Consider the following 16747-nt stretch of genomic DNA (forward strand, 5'->3'; position numbering starts at 1 on the left):
AGATCCATGTAGTTGGGGCAATGCCACCATTTCTGTGCATGAGTAGACATGGCCCCCTCTGGCCTGCCTTGGGATGTCCCTGGAGAGGAGGTGAATGGGCTCCTTCCACCATTGAGAGCACAGGCTGGCCAAGGCCAGGGTGAAGCTCGCCCTGCCTGACGGTTGCTAGATGCTTGGAATGACCTAGAGGAGGCTGAGCAGGGGAGCAGCAGGGCTGGTGAGAAGTGGGGGTGATATCTGAAGTGGACTGGGGAAAGGAGGAGGATTGGGATCAGCATACGAGGAGAGTGTTTGATTGCATCTGGAAATGGACTTGGGCCGCTTAGCTCACTGTTACCGAAATACCAAACTCCTACCCCTGGTGATGTGTGGGGTCTTGGGGGAACACCTTGACAGCAGTGATGGATGTTGGTGTATTAGAAACAGTCTGACCAGCAAAGCAGTCGGTGAGCTGTTTCCTGGGCTGAAGCAAGAGTCAGGACAGATGTTGGGCTGAGATGATGTAAGGCAAGGCGGCACAGGCGGTGCTGGAGGGAGCGGTTTAGCGAGCCCTGGCCTGGTGTGGACAAGGCACCTCTGGCGGAGGGGCGGAGTCTTGTCTTTGTGGTGTCCTTACATGCTTGCATGTGAAGGAAGGCATGAAGGAGTGCCAGGTGGAGTGACTAGCATCCCCATGGGGATGCATGGTGTCAGCGAGGGTGTGAGAAAGAGGACAGAGGGACATGCATGAGTTCTTTGAACTTGCGCCTGACCCTGTGTGCGTGCCAGGAAACCTGTCCTTTGGCTTTGCGAGGCTCCCCATCCCAGTGCCCTTGGTTTCCCAGCTTCCCTGCTTCCCAATACTCGCCTGTCCCTCTTTCTTCATCATCTCCCCTGTTGATAAGTGAACATTGGCGTTAGCCCGTGTGTAGGTGACATTTGGGAGATATTTGGTCTTTTGATTCTGTCAGCCTTCCTTTTATTTCAAGATCATGACCTCTGCAGATGTTTTCAGAGAGATCTTTAGGGTTGGATCTTGCTGTGGGGGATCACCCATCCTCTGGCAAAGGGCCCTGGAGGGGACCTGAGCGCCATCGAAGTTGATCAACTGTGGCAAGCGGGGAGTTCTTTCATGATGTACTTAAAAAAAAAAAAAATTTAGTGTTGATGCCTCAGCTCCTTGACTTTCCCCTGTCCCAACTATGAAAAGGTGGAAAGCAAGAGTCGTGGGTGTACCGGACACCTCACTCTCCGCTTCGCTTGCTGATGGTCTTTCGGTTGCCCTTCCTTTGGGGCGTTCTGTTCCTGAGGGTTTTGTGCTTCCGATGTGTGAAGCCCCCAGTCTCCAAAGAAGGGTCTGTTCATAGCAGCTTACCTTGGACATGGAGGTCCCGCCTGCTGCTCCCCAAATCCTGCCTTCTCCTGGGGACCTTTGGGCCTTCATCTGTGTGTTATTGTCTCCCCTCCCCCAGGCGAGGATAGTGCTGGAAACAAACAGGATCCCTTCGAAGCCCCGGAGGACAAAGATCTTGCTGTGGAGAACTACTTTGTGGACAGACAGCCCGCCAGTGAGCCGCCCGCTGACCAGGCGGCCACGGATATGCCACACGACCCCACCCTCCAGCTGGAGAAAAAGCGTAAAATCTCAGATGACAGCAAGCACGCTGACACCACTGTGGAAGAGCTGCCAGAGGACCCTCTGCTGAAAATCAAGCGAAAACGGGTCTCCAAAGGTGAGCTCGGTCGGCTTCGGCCAAAGGTGGACAGACAGGAGGCGGGCTGCCCACCCTAGCCGCAGGGCGCCCAGGGGACATCCCAGGGCGGAGCACTGGAGGTTACCATTCCCACCCTGGAGCCCTGGGGAAAGCCGCTCACACCTCCCCTCCCCCAAGCCAGATGCAGGAGCTCCAGCCCAAAGATGGCCAAAGACAAATAGGCCCCCTCCCCAAGGCTTGGTACCAGCAGAGACAGTGACCACACCCCTCCCCTCCCCCACCCCCATTAGTGATGCATAAGACAGTTTGTTCCCCCCTCCCCCAGGGGGCTTTTTCATTAATTTGTAGTTATTTCTCCATTAGATGACTGGCCTGAGAGGGAAATGACAAACAATTCCTCTAACCACTTAGAAGACCCACATTATAGTGAGCTGACCCACCTGAAGGTGTGCATTGAATTAACAGGGCTTCATCCCAAAAAGCAACGGCACTTGCTGCACCTTAGAGAACGGTGGGAGCAGCAGGTATCAGAGAGCAAACCTGGCCGGCAGGGCAGGAAGGAAGTGACCCAGGCAATTCAGCCTAGGGCTGTTACCCAGGGCACTAACATCTCCGAAGAGAAAGCCAGCAGGAAAGGAACGGACGCTAGAGGCAACAGAAGCTGGTTGGAAGAGTCTCTCAAATCCAGTGACAATGAACAAGGTATGTGGAGGCCGCCCGTCCCTGCCCCACTCCCGGAGGGGGTCCCTCACCCTCTGTGGGAACGGGCCCTTGAGGGGATCTGAGCGCCGAAGTTGACTGCCTAGGATGTGGTGGGGGCAGCTGTTGCCTGATGTCCGTCCAGCCTCCACACTCTATTCAGGAATGGACATTGAGGAGGGCCCCTGAGAGGAGGAGGCTTAGCTTCGCCCATGGCTGGGCAGGAAGGGAAGTCGGGGTGACCCCAGGGGCTTGCCAGAACCCTCATTCCAGCTTCAGGCTGTGTCCAGTCTTAGGTCCTGAGCACCCAGACCTCCAGTGGCTGGGGGTGAGAGAGCAGGAAGGGCTGGCTTCTGCCCCCTTGTCCCGGCCCTTTGAAGAAACTTGCCATTTGGCGTATTGTGGGTTAACCTATTTGCCGTTTGAATGTGGGATAATTAAAATATTAATGCTTTGAAAACATAATTGGTATATCTTTAAAAACTGAAGCCGCTCCAGTGATCAGTGCTAACAATGGGCTTTTCTTTCTGCACCGGCTACAACTGTGTAACGCCTGCTTCTTCTCCCCCTCCCTCCCGCCCGCCCGCCCCCCGCCACCCCCTCCGGATTTAGGCTTGCCTGTGTTCTCCGGCTCTCCGCCCATGAAGAGCCTTTTATCCACCAATGCAAGCGGCAAAAAGCAGACTCAGCCAAGCTGCACACCAGCCTCAAGGCCGTCTGCCAAACGGCAAAAAATTGAAGAAAGCCAGAAGACAGATGTGCTGTGCACAGACGAAGAGGAGGATTGCCAGGCTGCCTGTCTGCTGCAGAAATACACCGGCAACAGCGAGAAACCATCCGGGAAGAGACTGTGCAAAACCAAGCATTTGATCCCTCAGGAGCCCAGGCGGGGCTTGTCGTTGACAGGGGACTACTACGCGGAGAATGCTGATGGCAAGGTACCGCTTGCTCCTCGCTTCCCCCGGGCCTGTGTGAGCACATCCCGCCTGCCTGCTGCTCTGCTTCTGGGGACAAAGCTTTCCTTCTCCCGAGCTCCCCCCGCAAACGGCACTCCCTGTCCTAGGGGCGTGTCTCCTGGGTGGTGGTGGTGGTTTCAAACTACTAAGAATGAAGCCCCTTCCCCTCGCCCCCCTGGGCACCCCCCTCTCCCCCAAACAGAAGGAAAGGAAAAAGTGCCTTCCTGCGCTCTGGCTCATAACTCGGGGAGGAGGGCAAGAGGCGGGCGTTGGAAGACCGCCTTAAATGTGTGCGCTGCCTGGTTTTGTCACAGGGGACTGTCCGGAGATTCAGGAAGCGACCTGAGCCCGGTTCCCACTACGAACTGTCACCAGCCAAGCAGGACCAGAAGACCTTCGACCGGTTGCAACAATTGCTACCAGCTTCCCAGTCCTCGCAGCTGCCACGCTCAGGCTCCCCTCCAGAGACCTCCCAGTCGCGCCCGATGCCACCCGAAGCACGGAGACTGATTGTTAATAAGAACGCCGGTGAGACCCTCCTGCAGCGGGCTGCCAGGCTGGGCTACGAGGTGAGTGTCCCTGTGGGTGCCCTGGATTCAGAAACCACTGGTTGTTGCTCCTTGAGGATGGGGGGAGCACACTGGCTGGGGCAGGGGCAGGGGAGGGCTAGGGACTCAGAGCCCAGCCCCCTCCATATCAGGGGGCGGGGCTGGGTGCTCCAGCAGGATGTTTGTGTTCATCTCCACTCGCGCTCCCGTCTCTTTGGTGGCTTGTTCAATCGCGGTGTGGAAAGAAAGGCCTCTCTGATGTTCACTTCGTGTCCGGGCAGGTAGGCTGCTTCGGCATCCTCCAGTCTCGCTCACCTTATCTCTGATATAAAATCTGACATAACCCAGGCCTTGGCGACTGGGGGAATTTTAATGAGCCCTTTTGGATTCTGATTAGCAAGGGGGAGAGAGGTTATTAGCTTTATTTCGGGTTGCTTGTGCAGAGCGGACGCCCCGTGGGGCAGCGGGTGGGAAATGTCTGTGCAGGGCAGGGTCGGGGAGAGGACAAACTTGAGCAGTCTCTTTCACAGAGGGCAAGGGAGCCTGAGGGCTAATGAGGGCCGGGGACTCGGGCTTTGCCCCAAACTCACTGCCCACCTCCTGTGTCCCCACCCAGCATGACCAATGACAGTGATAGCTTATATTGCTATAGCAATATCAGTGGAAAGATAGCTTATATCTTTCTAACCCGGATGATCCCTAGTAACTCATTTCACCCCTGCGACATCCTCGTGTGGTAGTAACTAGCGTTATCCTGCTTCCAGATGAGGAAACTGAGCCTTAGAGGAGGTCAGCGATACTTGTAGAGGTAGCCGTCTGGCAGTCTGGCTCCAAAGGCCAGCCCCCACACTCCCCCCACCCCCGCCCAAGCCTGGCTCACATTGGAATTGCCCTTTTTACAATCCGAACCCTCTGTGAGATGGATTGCTCTCTCTGCCCGGCGCGGCTCCCCCCACACTTGTCAGTTGAAATTGTGATGTAATAGCCCACAGGGCAGAGGCATTTTTTTATGCTGGCATCAGCCCTCTGGGAGTTGAATGGTGAAGATAAAATGCGGCTCAGCAGGCTGAGTGTGGAGGTGTGGAGCGCCGGCGGGGCAGGAGCCGAGAAGGCCCCAGGCTCTGCTGACGGCTCGCAGGATTTGCCCAGCCAGCTCTGTGCCCCTGTCCATTGTGTCGGGAGCCCTTCCTGGTGTGACTGCCTCCACCCTGACCCCACCCCGAGGCCTGACGGTGCAAGTAGGACGTTTGGAAGAACTAGCGCCTTCTTTGTTTGGGGATGTTTTGGGGCGTTGTTCGTATCAACGTGTCTCTTCCGGAGGTCTCTGATTACCTGGAGAGGACTCTCTGAGGGTTCGGTGGTCAGTTCAGTTGCTTGCAGATGAAATCCAGGTGGCAAGCGTTGGTTTCCTGTGAGCTGAGAGCAGCAGCTCTGGAGGACAGGGGAGGTGTTGCACGTGGGGCTGAGCTAGATCCCGCGTGCCGAGTGTTCGCTCCTTACTAGTTGTGGTTGAGAAAATAGATTTGTGCTTCCAGCAAACACTGGAAATGAGAGGAGGGAGGGCAGGAGGGCAGCCCGCTCCACCTGCTTTGGAGGGCGGGGCTCCTGGCCTCACCTTTGATCTTGGCATTTCCACCTGTCTCCCTTTGGGACCAGAGACCCTGAGAGACCCTTGTTGGGCCAGGGGCTGGACCCCATTTTGGTTGTTCTCATAGAGTTGGTGGGTCTGAGGCCTGGACCCAGGAGCGCTCGATCTGTAATTTTTTAGGCTACCAGGCCTTTGATGGCACATGAAGCCTTGGGAATGTTTATGGCAGGACAAGTGGTTTGTTTTCTTCTTCAGATGTAAATGTCAATATGTAAATTGCACCGGTCACCAGTTTTGATGCTGAACATTTTAACCACTAGATGAAAGCTTTCAACTTTCAATCCAACTTTCTAGGATTTCTTTGGACAGAAATGAAAATGTTGGGATGGTGGCCCGGTCAAGAGATAAGGCAATTTAAACCTTTTAAAATTGCAAGACAGTGTGCTTAACCCGGTGCGGGTGTGGTTTTGATGCACAGGTTTGCAAGGCTTTTCCTGAAGTTAGTCTGTACCGTTGCTATTTTCTGCTTAGCTGAAGACACCCTGTGCAATAAAAAGGCTGTCCAAGCTTTATGTCGTGAATCTGCTTCTTGAGGTTTAGCAACACGTTCTGTCTTCAGATCTGCGTTAGACAGACACTTGTGTGGCCAGCGACACTGAAACCTTTCCCTCCCGGTAAAGAGGTTTCTGTTTCTTAGGCTAAAATACCAATGTGCAACCACATGCTTGTGCGTTTAGTGGTGATGGTTAAATTTTCTATGAATCGAATAAATCATGTTTTTAAAAAAGTTAATGAGGCATTTAATTAATTAACAATGTCGGGTTTATGGCCTTTATGGTTACATTTTGCGGTTAATGGCATTCGGCTTATAGCCACTTAACAGAGAACTGTCCAACAAAAACAGTGTGATTTGGTTTGGGAACGGGTGGGCTGCCCTTCAAACACTCCCATTTCTAGTGTAGAAAATAAACCAAGAAAGGTACTGGGTAGACAGACTTACCTGGCCTCTTAACCATTCTCTCTAACTCTTGGGGACAGTGGTTGCCATCTGTTCAGAGGCCATCGCCCTCCCAGCTAAGAAAGTTGGTTGGCCCACTTGACCCCAACAGAGAGGGCCTGCAGGGTGGCCCGTCACAGCTGGATTGCATCTCTGGCTGGATTGCGTCCCTCTAGCTGGGGGTCTCTTGGGCCTTTTGAATCTTCCTAGCTGCCCAAGTACCAAAAGACCTGAGTTACGGGTCTAGTACTTCATGTTGATTGAACTTGGCGTTTAACCTCTCTGGGCCTCAATTTCCCCAAGTGTCGCATGAGAACAGTACCACCGTCCCTTCCTGATATCTCCTAGGGTGCTGTGGGGTAACGGAAGGTATTCATTTGAGGAAATGAGAAGGGCTAAGTAAATAGCAATGTCAACACGGATGAGTTAGGACAGCCCACAGCAGAAAGTCTGACCTGGCTGTCCGGTCACTTCTGCCTTTGCTGCCATCCTCCAGGAAAAGAGAGTTGACTTACCCATCAGTTTTGATGTCCTTTCATTTCTAGGTACCCTCGAATCGGCCCTAGTGGCGATGGAGGTTTCCAGGTGAAGGCCATAATTGTCAGAGCAAATAAACCCTGGGTTGATAGGACATGAGGCAGGCCACCGGGACCCGGGTAAATTGATCTGTGCACAGCAGTCGGTGGCGCTCAGACCTGATCCCAGAGCCACGTGACTGGGCCTCTCCCTGGCTGGGGCACACAACTCATTAGCTTGCAGCCGTCCACTCGAGTCTGGCTAGTGAGGGCCTGCTAAAAGAGCAGCAGCTTCATGCGGTATCCTGGATACCAGGGCTCAGGGCAGGTGGCCTGGGAGCCCAGAGGATTGTGGGCTTTCTGGCAGGTTCGGATCTGAACGAAGAAATGAGTTTGTGGGCATGCCTTCTAAACCTCCTGGTTTTCACAGGGAGCTGCTGCAGTGACCGGAAGCAACTGGGCCCTGATGGCCAGGTTTACCAGCATGCCACATTGGGTTCCCAGGTTGAGCATATGGAACATTCTAGTTAGCTCCCAAGTGAATGGTCACTTGATGTGTCCCCTGAAGGGCATTAAAGGTTTTTTAGAACCCACCTCACATCTATAGGTGGCATGAATGACCCCTGTTTGAGGTTGAACGGATGAGTTATTTAAGAGTTGTCACGGGGGGCCTGCCCCGACCCCGTCCAGCTCCCCCTTAGCAAGTGTACCATGTGCTGGGCCGCACGTGGGCTCTGCCTGCCCCCGGCTCTCCGAACCTGACAGCGCTCTGCTGGGCATGACTTGTAGGAAAACAGTCTAACGTGTTTTCTGGTGGCAAATGCTGTTCTATGTGTTTGAAAACGTTCTTAATCAAGGTAATAAAACATTGAATAAATTACTGCTCTGCTTACTGGGAGCGGCTCATATTAATATTTTAACACGCCAAAGAAGTAAGATTAATAACAGTGATTCTAATGCAAACTGTTGACACAGAACACCTTCTGAGAAGGGGGAAGGGCGAACTTATTTTATTTAGTTCTGGAAATGTGTAGGTTGCAGTATGTGGTATATCAGATCCCTGTCATTAACTTAAGTAAATATGAAAACATTCTATTGATTCAGCTCTGAGTGGGGTGGAGAGGGAGGCCAGTGGCGTAGTGGTTAAGTTCTTGCAGTCTGCTTCGGCGGCCTGGGGTTCCAGGGTTCGGATCCTGGGTGTAGACCTTACACACCACTCAGCAAGCCATGCTGCGGTGGCATCTCACATGAAATAGAGGAAGATTGGCACAGATGTTAGCTCAGGGCCAATCTTCTTCATCAAAAAAAAAAAAAAAAGGATGGGGTTAATCAAAGCATTGTGTGTCATTTCTGGATGGTGTGTGTGGTGCATAGAGAGAGCCCCTTTTGCTCTACTTCACATACAAACAGCAGCATTTGTGGCCTAGGCTCTGATTTGGGGTCTGAGGACCTGACTAACCTGGGCCTCCCTCTCTAAGTGGAAGAATGTTCTCCTTATGATTTAATTTCTCTTACGAATCGGTCATCCATACTTTTATCTAAATCGTGTTCTTCTCCACTACCATCTATTGACGGGACCCATCGAGGGAGCATGGCCCTGTACTTGTCAGTGCCTCATCTCAGGTATTAGCAGCCAGGACACCTCTGTACTGGCTGGCCACGCCAGGCCCTGGCCTGAGGGCTCCTACAGCTGTCTGATTGCGTCCTCTCAGCAGCCCTAGGGAGCCTCTTAGTCTCCCGTTTCACAGAGGAGGAAATGGAGGCTTGGAAAAGTGCAAGGGTAACCTGCCCAGGGCCAGGCCGTGGGGCAGCAGAGCCCTAGACGTCACAGCCTGCCTGCACCGTAGTGGGCTTTGCAACCCAAGGGTCTATGCCTTTGAACGTGGGCACTGCCAAGCTATGGGGAGTCACTCTTACAAAGCCTGTTGTGTGGTGGTCTGATGGCGTCCCCTCCCCTCCCCACAGGAGGTAGTCTTGTACTGCCTGGAGAACAAGATCTGTGACGTGAACCATCGAGATAATGCGGGTTACTGTGCCCTGCATGAGGCCTGTGCTCGAGGGTGGCTCAACATCGTAGGACATCTGCTGGAGTATGGCGCTGATGTTAACTGCAGTGCCCAGGATGGAACCAGGTCAGTAGCCGGTCCTGCTCTCGGCCTGGCCCTACTGGGGCACAGGCGGTGCTTCTCAGGGTATGGAGGGAACCGTTGAGGGAGAGGTGGAGAGTGACACGTAAGCACATTGATGGTGGAGTCTCTAGAATGGGATTGAGCAGACCTTTCTGGCAAATTTAGATAGAGCTTTAAAAGGTTGTAATGCTCCCATGGATAAAAGTCTCTGAAAATATTGAGCCTGCGTGAATAGTCAAGGGTGTGGCCTTAGAAGAGTCTGGAGTCTTCATCAGCATCTATTAAAGCACAGTGTTTAAAATCTATGTGAGTTAAAAGTCCCAGGAGTACAGACAGAGGGCCAAGGGCCTCTGGCTCAGTAGGACCTGCCGTGTCCACCCACATCCCCGGGCCCGGCCCCCACCCTGTCCTTGACCTCGGTTCATTGGTCAGAGGCCCAGGTCTGAGTCAACCCAAGGATCTTTTGGGTTGTGTGGGGGTGCTACCGGGAGGTGGGGCTCTAGGGCTTTCCTGACAGTCATACAATTAGCAAAACTGCAGTGTATATGGCGTTTCGTGGGTTCCAAACAGCATTGCCTCAAGAGGGGGCTGCTGCGGCCTTCCGACTCAGCGGACACGGGCGGGAGGCGTCTGGGCCCCCTCAGAACTTGGCCCGGGTCTCTGCTTCTGCCCAGAGGGTGGATCGTGGGTCTCCGGACGGCGGGCATCTGACTTTGAGGAGAGGCTCTGCTTGACGCCTCGTTTCTTTTAAGAATGGAGTAGGCTGTTTTAATGGTATAACAATTGCATATTGTCCTGGCTTCCATGATAATGGGATTTTTTTCCCCCATAAATTATCTCACAGTTTGTCACTACTTTAGTTCCTTGAAAACGGGTTCATTTTGGCTCGAGGTCCTCCTTAGGCCCTGGATTAAGATAGATTTACATTTGAGAATTAGGCCTGAAAGAGCCCCTTCACCTGCCCCATAAAGGGTTAAGTGTAGAGATAACAACACAGTAGTTTGTTGCTTGACTTTGGGCCAGTTGTGGTGCCTCAGTTTCCCTGTTTGGAGTGGCAGTGACAGTACACACCTCCTTGGTGACGTATTGCACCTGGGCAGCTTGGCACCCACATAGCCACTCTCATTGGAGGCAAGCGTTGCGTGCCCAAGTTTAATCCCATTGCGCGTCTCCCCCAGGCCTCTCCATGACGCCGTCGAGAACGATCACTTGGAGATTGTGCGCTTGCTCCTCTCCTATGGTGCTGACCCCACTTTGGCTACATACTCAGGAAGAACTATTATGAAAATGACCCACAGTGAACTCATGGAAAAGTTCTTAACAGGTACGACGAAGTGCAAGAAATGGTCTTATTCAAAGGTCTAGAAGGTGACTTCACAGGTCCAGTCAAAGAATGCCACTTGCTCCTTTGGCCCACTCTTGTTTACCTCGAGTTACACTTACTGGGGAAAGCAGCATAAAGTTAGTCTGTCAAAGAAGAGAGCCACAGTTCGAAGAAGAGATGCGTGCCATGGTGTCACGTGGGTGGGCCGGTGTGGTCTGTGCATCGGGAAGGCAGGCGAGCAGGTGTGTGGGCTCGGGTCAGATAGGGCAGAGAATAGGGTATGGGAGAGGCACGCACAGGGAGTGACATGCCAGCCCCCCCTTGACTCTGCCAGCCTTTGAGTCTCCCCAGCGGGTTTTATCGTTTCTCTCTCTCCCTCTGCAGACTACTTAAACGACCTCCAGGGTCGCAGTGATGACGACACCAATGGCGCTTGGGAGTTCTACGGCAGCTCCGTGTGCGGTGAGCAGCACTGTTCTCTTTAGTTCCGGGGGACGTGAATGAGTTACAGAACGTTTCTCTCTCATGTGGGTGAGGGGCTGGGAGGCGGGGGGTGGGTGCTGTAAGCAGGGCTCAGTTGGGAAAGAATCTTTAAAGAGTCCCCTTTTGGACACCAGCTGAAATTGTGCTCTCCCTTACTGACTCCTTTCTCTCTCGCTTGCTCTCCATTAGAACCACCTAATGAAAGTGGCTGTGATGTCCTGGCAAACCCCCCGGGACCAGAGGACCAGGATGATGACGACGAGGCCTACAGCGATGTGTTTGAATTTGAATTCTCAAAAAGCCCCCTCTTGCCATGTTACAACGTCCAAGTGTCCGTCACTCAGGGGTGAGCCTGGCTAGTGTGTGGCTGAGAACTAGCCCGGCTGCTCTCAGGGTCGGGGGGTAGAAACCCCTGTAAGCAGGTGACGGTGGGTGGGTGAGGACATTCCTGTGTCCATAAACTTCACGTAACGCAGTCGATCTTCTCCAGAAAAGGTGTCCTTGGGGCCGGGGTGGAGGCACAGCATGGTATAACCGCCCTCATGAGAACACACCCCCAGAGCCCAAAGGACATTGAAGTCAGTGACTGGAATTTCATGCAAGAAGCCTTCAGTCACTAAATTCTTTGGGAAGGGGTCCTCCTTAGGAGCCTCCCCAACAGGCCACCGTAGGCACCTTCTAAGGCATTTGAGGTTTACTGGACTATACTCATATACCCCCTTCTCATGTAAGATTAGGAAAAGCCTTATGTGGTACCTGGAGTCTGTGTGTCATCAGACATGGTTAGATCCAGTCTTGCCCCCAGGGTTGGGCCACCATGCCCTGGTGACCAATCTCTTGGGGTGTATGTGTCAGGAGACTGTTCTCATGTATGTGGACAAAGGTGCTTAAAGAGTAACGTCCTCCTTGGGCTCTGAGGCTATAAACACATACGCTGTTCCGTTACAGTGACATTTTATGAGTGATAGAAATCAAAGTGGGGCAGGGTGGATGTGGAGAATGTAACATGCTCCTGAAAGCGTTGAGGGATGGGGGTGGAGCTGTGTGACAGGAGAGGAGAACCAGCCAGAGGTTTTAGTGCTCTGTTTGTGAGGGTCGGAGGAGAGGGGAGATCAAAGAGGCATTGATGGTCACTCTCAGGCTGGGATACAGACTGGCTTCCCCCAGTCACTAGCGGGGCACTCACGTGGAGAGTGGGGACCCGAGTTATGAGCAGGTCTTTACCTGTCGGTTTCCATGAGGCCCGGCAGCACTGAGGCGACCTGTGACGAGGCTCCTTCAGAGGTGCTGTTTCTGCTTCCCTCTGAGTCGGTTGGTGTTTCCTAGATGGTCTCTTAACGGATCCACATGGGTCCAGAGTTCCCACCGCTAGCGGTAGGGCTTCTCTTTGAGATACAATGAGAAATGGGGGAGGGCAGTGGTGTCACAGCACAAGTCCCCAGCCCTCCAAGCGCTAGGGCCCTGAGCACCTCACAGTGGTAGTTAACGGTTGGGAGCGCTTTTAATTTTGCCAGGAACTCGAACCACTTTCCTTTCTCTTTTGCAGGCCCCGAAACTGGCTGTTGCTGTCGGACGTGCTTAAGAAGTTGAAAATGTCCTCGCGCATATTCCGCTGCAATTTCCCAAATGTGGAAATTGTCAACATCACAGAGGCGGAGTTCTACCGGCAGGTTTCAGCAAGTCTCTTGTTCTCTTGCTCCAAAGACCTGGAAGCCTTCAATCCTGAAAGCAATGAGCTCGTACATTTGGTGGAGTTCACTAACGAGCTCCAGACTCTGCTGGGCTCATCGGTGGAATGGCTACACCCCAATGACATGGTCTCAGACGACTACTGGTGAGCTCGCCAGGCCCTCCGTGTACAGTGTGTTATAGTGTTAATCCTTGTGCATATGTGTCATAATACGACTATTTCTGTAAAGAAAGGACACTATTACATATGAAATATCTCTTCTTTATATAAGAGAAATGACTCCAGTCGGAAGGACTTAGAAACATGTTTTTTTCTTTTTAAACTTTAAGTCAATTTTTATGAAGCTGTTATAATGTTTCTTTACTTTTCACACATGCTTTGGGATATGTTTGTTTTTACTTGGAACATTTGTTTCTTTTCTTTTCTTTTTTAAGGAAAAAAAATGAGGAAAAGGAGCTCCACGCTTTGACTTAATTTCATACAAAGCTCTGATGACAGAGGCTGTAACTGTTGCGTGTGGTCAGAACCGTGTGGTTGGTTTCGGGGGGCAAATTTGGTGATGGCACTTGGCGTTGTTGTAACATTATGTTTTGTTTACAGAGTACCTGCTCGGGCCAGGTCAATGCTATTGGATATAATCCAGTAGTGTGTAATATAAATTCAAACCATATCCACACACAACAACTAATTGTATGAAACTTTTATATCCTAATTTAAAAGCTGTGAAATTAGTTTTCACGCGTCAAACCGGATTGTTTATATGTTTAAACATTTTATGCTCTTATTTAAAGAAGACTTTGAGCTATTTTTTTCTGTACCCTGTAAAATATTGAAAACTAACATAATATGTTGAGGTTGCTTGAAAATGTACATAAAACTAAAATTTTCTGAATTGTGTGTTTATGTTTGAAATCTGTGTTTTAACTTTGTAAGTAAATTCTCTGCCTTTGTATTTATATTTTACAAAAATTTTCTTAAAAGGCAATAAACCTGTTGAGGAAAGGAGAAAATTGAAGTACTTTGTGTCCTATGTATTCCTGAAGTGTTGTTGTCTTGGATTTTTTTGAAGTGACGTTGATGGTCAGTTCCTTCTAGATGACTTCAGGGCAATGAGTAGTGTCTATAAATCAAAGCAGACTAGAGTATTTCAGGGGAGTTATACTCAGAATATGATGTCTTTCAGATCCTTCTCTTCCCCGCCTCCTTTGATACCCTAGTAGGCTTTTCGTCCCACATCCTTTCATGTCCTTCCTTCATCGCAGAGGCTGGAAAGCTGAGAACTACTAGACTCCCTTGCAGCTAGGTTTCTGAATGCCTGTTTGGTTTGGAAGGCAGAGCGAGGTAGAGGTGTCTTCCTTCTCTAGTGGCTGCTGCTAAGAAAGGTCAGGGAGACATGCCAGCCAGTTGGAGTGACTAGACCAGCCTTTCAAGATCAGGTCTACAGCTTTGTCATGCCTGGATGACAACCTTGGCAGATTGTTCTTGAGCCCAGTGGTTCCAGTGTCATCCCTGACTCACGTTCCTCTGGTCCTCCCGAAGATTTTATGAGCTTCTGATTCCTTGTATGAAGGCTGTTTGTGCTCAGGATGCCCTGGGTGCTTTCCAGTCGTGCACTGAAGCCTGAGAATGCCAAGGCAGAGCAGGTGGAAGGGGGCTCTGGGGTCAAGGAGAAGCCATGGAGCTAATGTATTTAAGGTGAAGTCCTGAAGTATGTGTGGGAAGAGGCCAGCCAGCTCTGTGGCCTGGCAGGCGGTAAAAGCAAGTTGTAGTTGGGAACTGGGAAACCCAGCACGGTCCGATAACCTGTGTGTGGAATGAGAGAGAAAGCCCTTGTTGGGGAAGACTTAGAAAAAGCCCTGGCAGGGGAAGACTTGAAGTACCAAATGAAACTCCTGGAGACAAAAGGCAGCCAACAAGTCTTTTTGATCTGTTAATTTTTCTGCTGATTAAAAAAAAACACTTTCACTGTAAAAAAAGAAAAAATTCCAAGCATTTCAGAAATACAGGTTCTTGTCATCCCATGCCAAGCCTCCCTTCCTCCCCCACTCCAGAGCTAAAACCACTGTTAATAGTCTGCTAAATGTTTGTCTTTTAGGAAGTCACCTCAAACATCAGGTGGGAACAAGAGAGAAAAAAGCAAATAGCAAGAGCAGTAAAAGAGACCCGCAGGAATGACGTAAGCGAAAGAGGACTGGTGAGCCTGGACTGCTGTAGGCCGGGGGCTCCCGAGAGCCCAAATTAAAGCAAAGCAGAACTCCAGGGCATTCTGCTCTTTGTGTTTGTATTTGTTTGGAGGCAACGGGAGGGCCCCAGGCCAACTGAGGTTCTATCCTGGATGAAGGTCATTCTGTTAATTAAGCCAAGAAAACAGTTGGGAGCCCCAGGTTTAAGTGGTGTGGGAGAAGGAATGAACTTGCTTTAGGAGACATTTGACGTTGTGGTTCATGCAGTTGGAGGAGCTGTTAGGTTAGGTGGAAAGAACGTTTATTGCAAGAACCATCAGGGTGTTTGAAAACATGGGTGAAGAAGAATGAAAGGACTGACCTGGAGTATGGATGAGAGATGACCATGGTGGTAGAAGCACCCCGCCATGGGAAGAGAGGGGAGCACAGGTGTAGACCATATCACACCGGGTGTAGAGGAGCTCTCCAGGTGAAGAGAGTGTAGATGAGGTCACCCCAGCTGTAGTGGCACCAGAGGTGCAGATTCACTCATATGCTCACTGGGGCTGGAGGGCAGAAGTGGTTCATCCAACTTCGGGAGGTGCCCTTAAAGCTCAAGAGCACGCCCTCTGTCCTTTCCTCCCTCTCCTGGCTAGAATGTGCTTGTGACAGCTGGATCCAGAGCAGCCACCCGGGGCAGTGAAGTGTGGAAGTCAAGCACTCAAAACAAGGCATTTGGAGGAGCTGCATTCCTGAGGACCTGGTGGAACAGAGACACCAGCCCTACCCTACCGGCCTACACACACAAAAGGTGTATGAGAAAAATAAACCGTTATGTTGAAGCCACTGGTATTCTGAGTTTTTCTACTACTCCAGTCAAATCTAATCTTAATATGCTTACCATCTGCGTGCACTTGGGCGCATTGCTCTTTGAGCTTTGTTCTCCTCTTTTGTCAAATTGGCCTGATAGTTACGATAGCAAAAGACTGAAAACACCCAAACCTTCATCTGCCAGGCCCTGGTGGAATTAACAGTGGTACACAGTGGGTACCGTGCAACTGCAAGGAATTGAGGACTAGCTCTCCAAATTGCTTTACTGTGTTCTTCACAGGATATGTTAAATGAAAAAATAATGTGAAGAAAAGTGTGTGTGGCTTCCTACTATTTAAGAAGAGGATGGGGAGTCGAGCATCTACACATATCGGCTTTATGTAAAAAATGAAAGAATATTATCTGTTTAAAAATGGTTACCTCTGGGGAAGGAATGGAAGCTATGCTTCTCTGAATTTTTTGGTGTAGATTTGACTTTAGAGTTTACATAATTATAAACCAAAAAGCAAATTGAAACAAATAAACCTAACTGCATCCAGTTGGCAACACGACCACACAGAAAGGAACTATTTCGAGTGACTTAAAAACAATAAATTGATTATATGATAACCTTGTAGATGTACCCCAAGGACAGAAAAGTATGAAGCCATTTTAAACTATTTTCAGTAATCCTGTAGTATCAGCATTGTTATGCTGAAACTGTTCCGTTTGTGTTGTTGAGATAAAGCAAAAATACTTGATATTGTTGAGGATTGGGATTTTCAGCATGGGAGAAAGGAGATACAAATGGAGGATTGGTGAGGTTAAATAGAAATTATGTAGTCCTGATCTTGAATGAGAAGTATCACTATGAACTCAGGATGAATTCTGTCTTTAAAAATGTTGTTTCCTAGCTCAGTCGACTGAAAGGGCCTAGAAACTGACTAATAGAAGCAAGCACCACTACCTCCCAGACTGTGGTTTCTAACTACCTTTTCTTACTAAAGAGAATTGAGGTTCCTTTGAGAAATGGTTGATTCTAGTTTGGCAAGGGAGAGGCTTGGAAGGGAGTATGGAAATACACAATAAGCTGGTGGGGCTGTATCAGAAGGACTCAGCAGCCAACTTGAAGGAGCCCCCACTGGATAAATA

General features: G+C 50.6%; 1 protein-coding gene across 15 annotated transcripts in view; it reads left to right on the plus strand.

Annotated features, from left to right (window-relative positions):
* The window catches only part of BCOR (BCL6 corepressor), a 115983-nt gene extending 100363 nt beyond the window's left edge, over positions 1-15620 (plus strand). For 7 of the 15 annotated variants that reach the window (XM_070502142.1, XM_070502141.1, XM_070502137.1 and 4 more), the window contains 11 exons: positions 1452-1712; positions 2058-2396; positions 3006-3331; positions 3664-3918; positions 8963-9129; positions 10305-10450; positions 10835-10912; positions 11123-11279; positions 12480-12767; positions 14719-14799; positions 15442-15620. In XM_070502142.1, the coding sequence (XP_070358243.1) occupies positions 1452-1712; positions 2058-2396; positions 3006-3331; positions 3664-3918; positions 8963-9129; positions 10305-10450; positions 10835-10912; positions 11123-11279; positions 12480-12767; positions 14719-14767 (2066 nt within the window). In that variant the 3' untranslated portion in view covers positions 14768-14799; positions 15442-15620. Of the gene's footprint in view, positions 1-1451; positions 1713-2057; positions 2397-3005; positions 3332-3663; positions 3919-8962; positions 9130-10304; positions 10451-10834; positions 10913-11122; positions 11280-12479; positions 13634-14718; positions 14800-15441 lie in introns of those variants that run through there. The other 8 variants (XM_070502143.1, XM_070502147.1, XM_070502144.1 and 5 more) reach the window with 3 other exon arrangements.
* The last annotated feature ends 1127 nt before the right edge of the window (positions 15621-16747 follow it).

This window comes from Equus asinus, chromosome X (assembly GCF_041296235.1).
Source record: "Equus asinus isolate D_3611 breed Donkey chromosome X, EquAss-T2T_v2, whole genome shotgun sequence".
NCBI classification, from domain to species: Eukaryota; Metazoa; Chordata; class Mammalia; order Perissodactyla; family Equidae; genus Equus; species Equus asinus.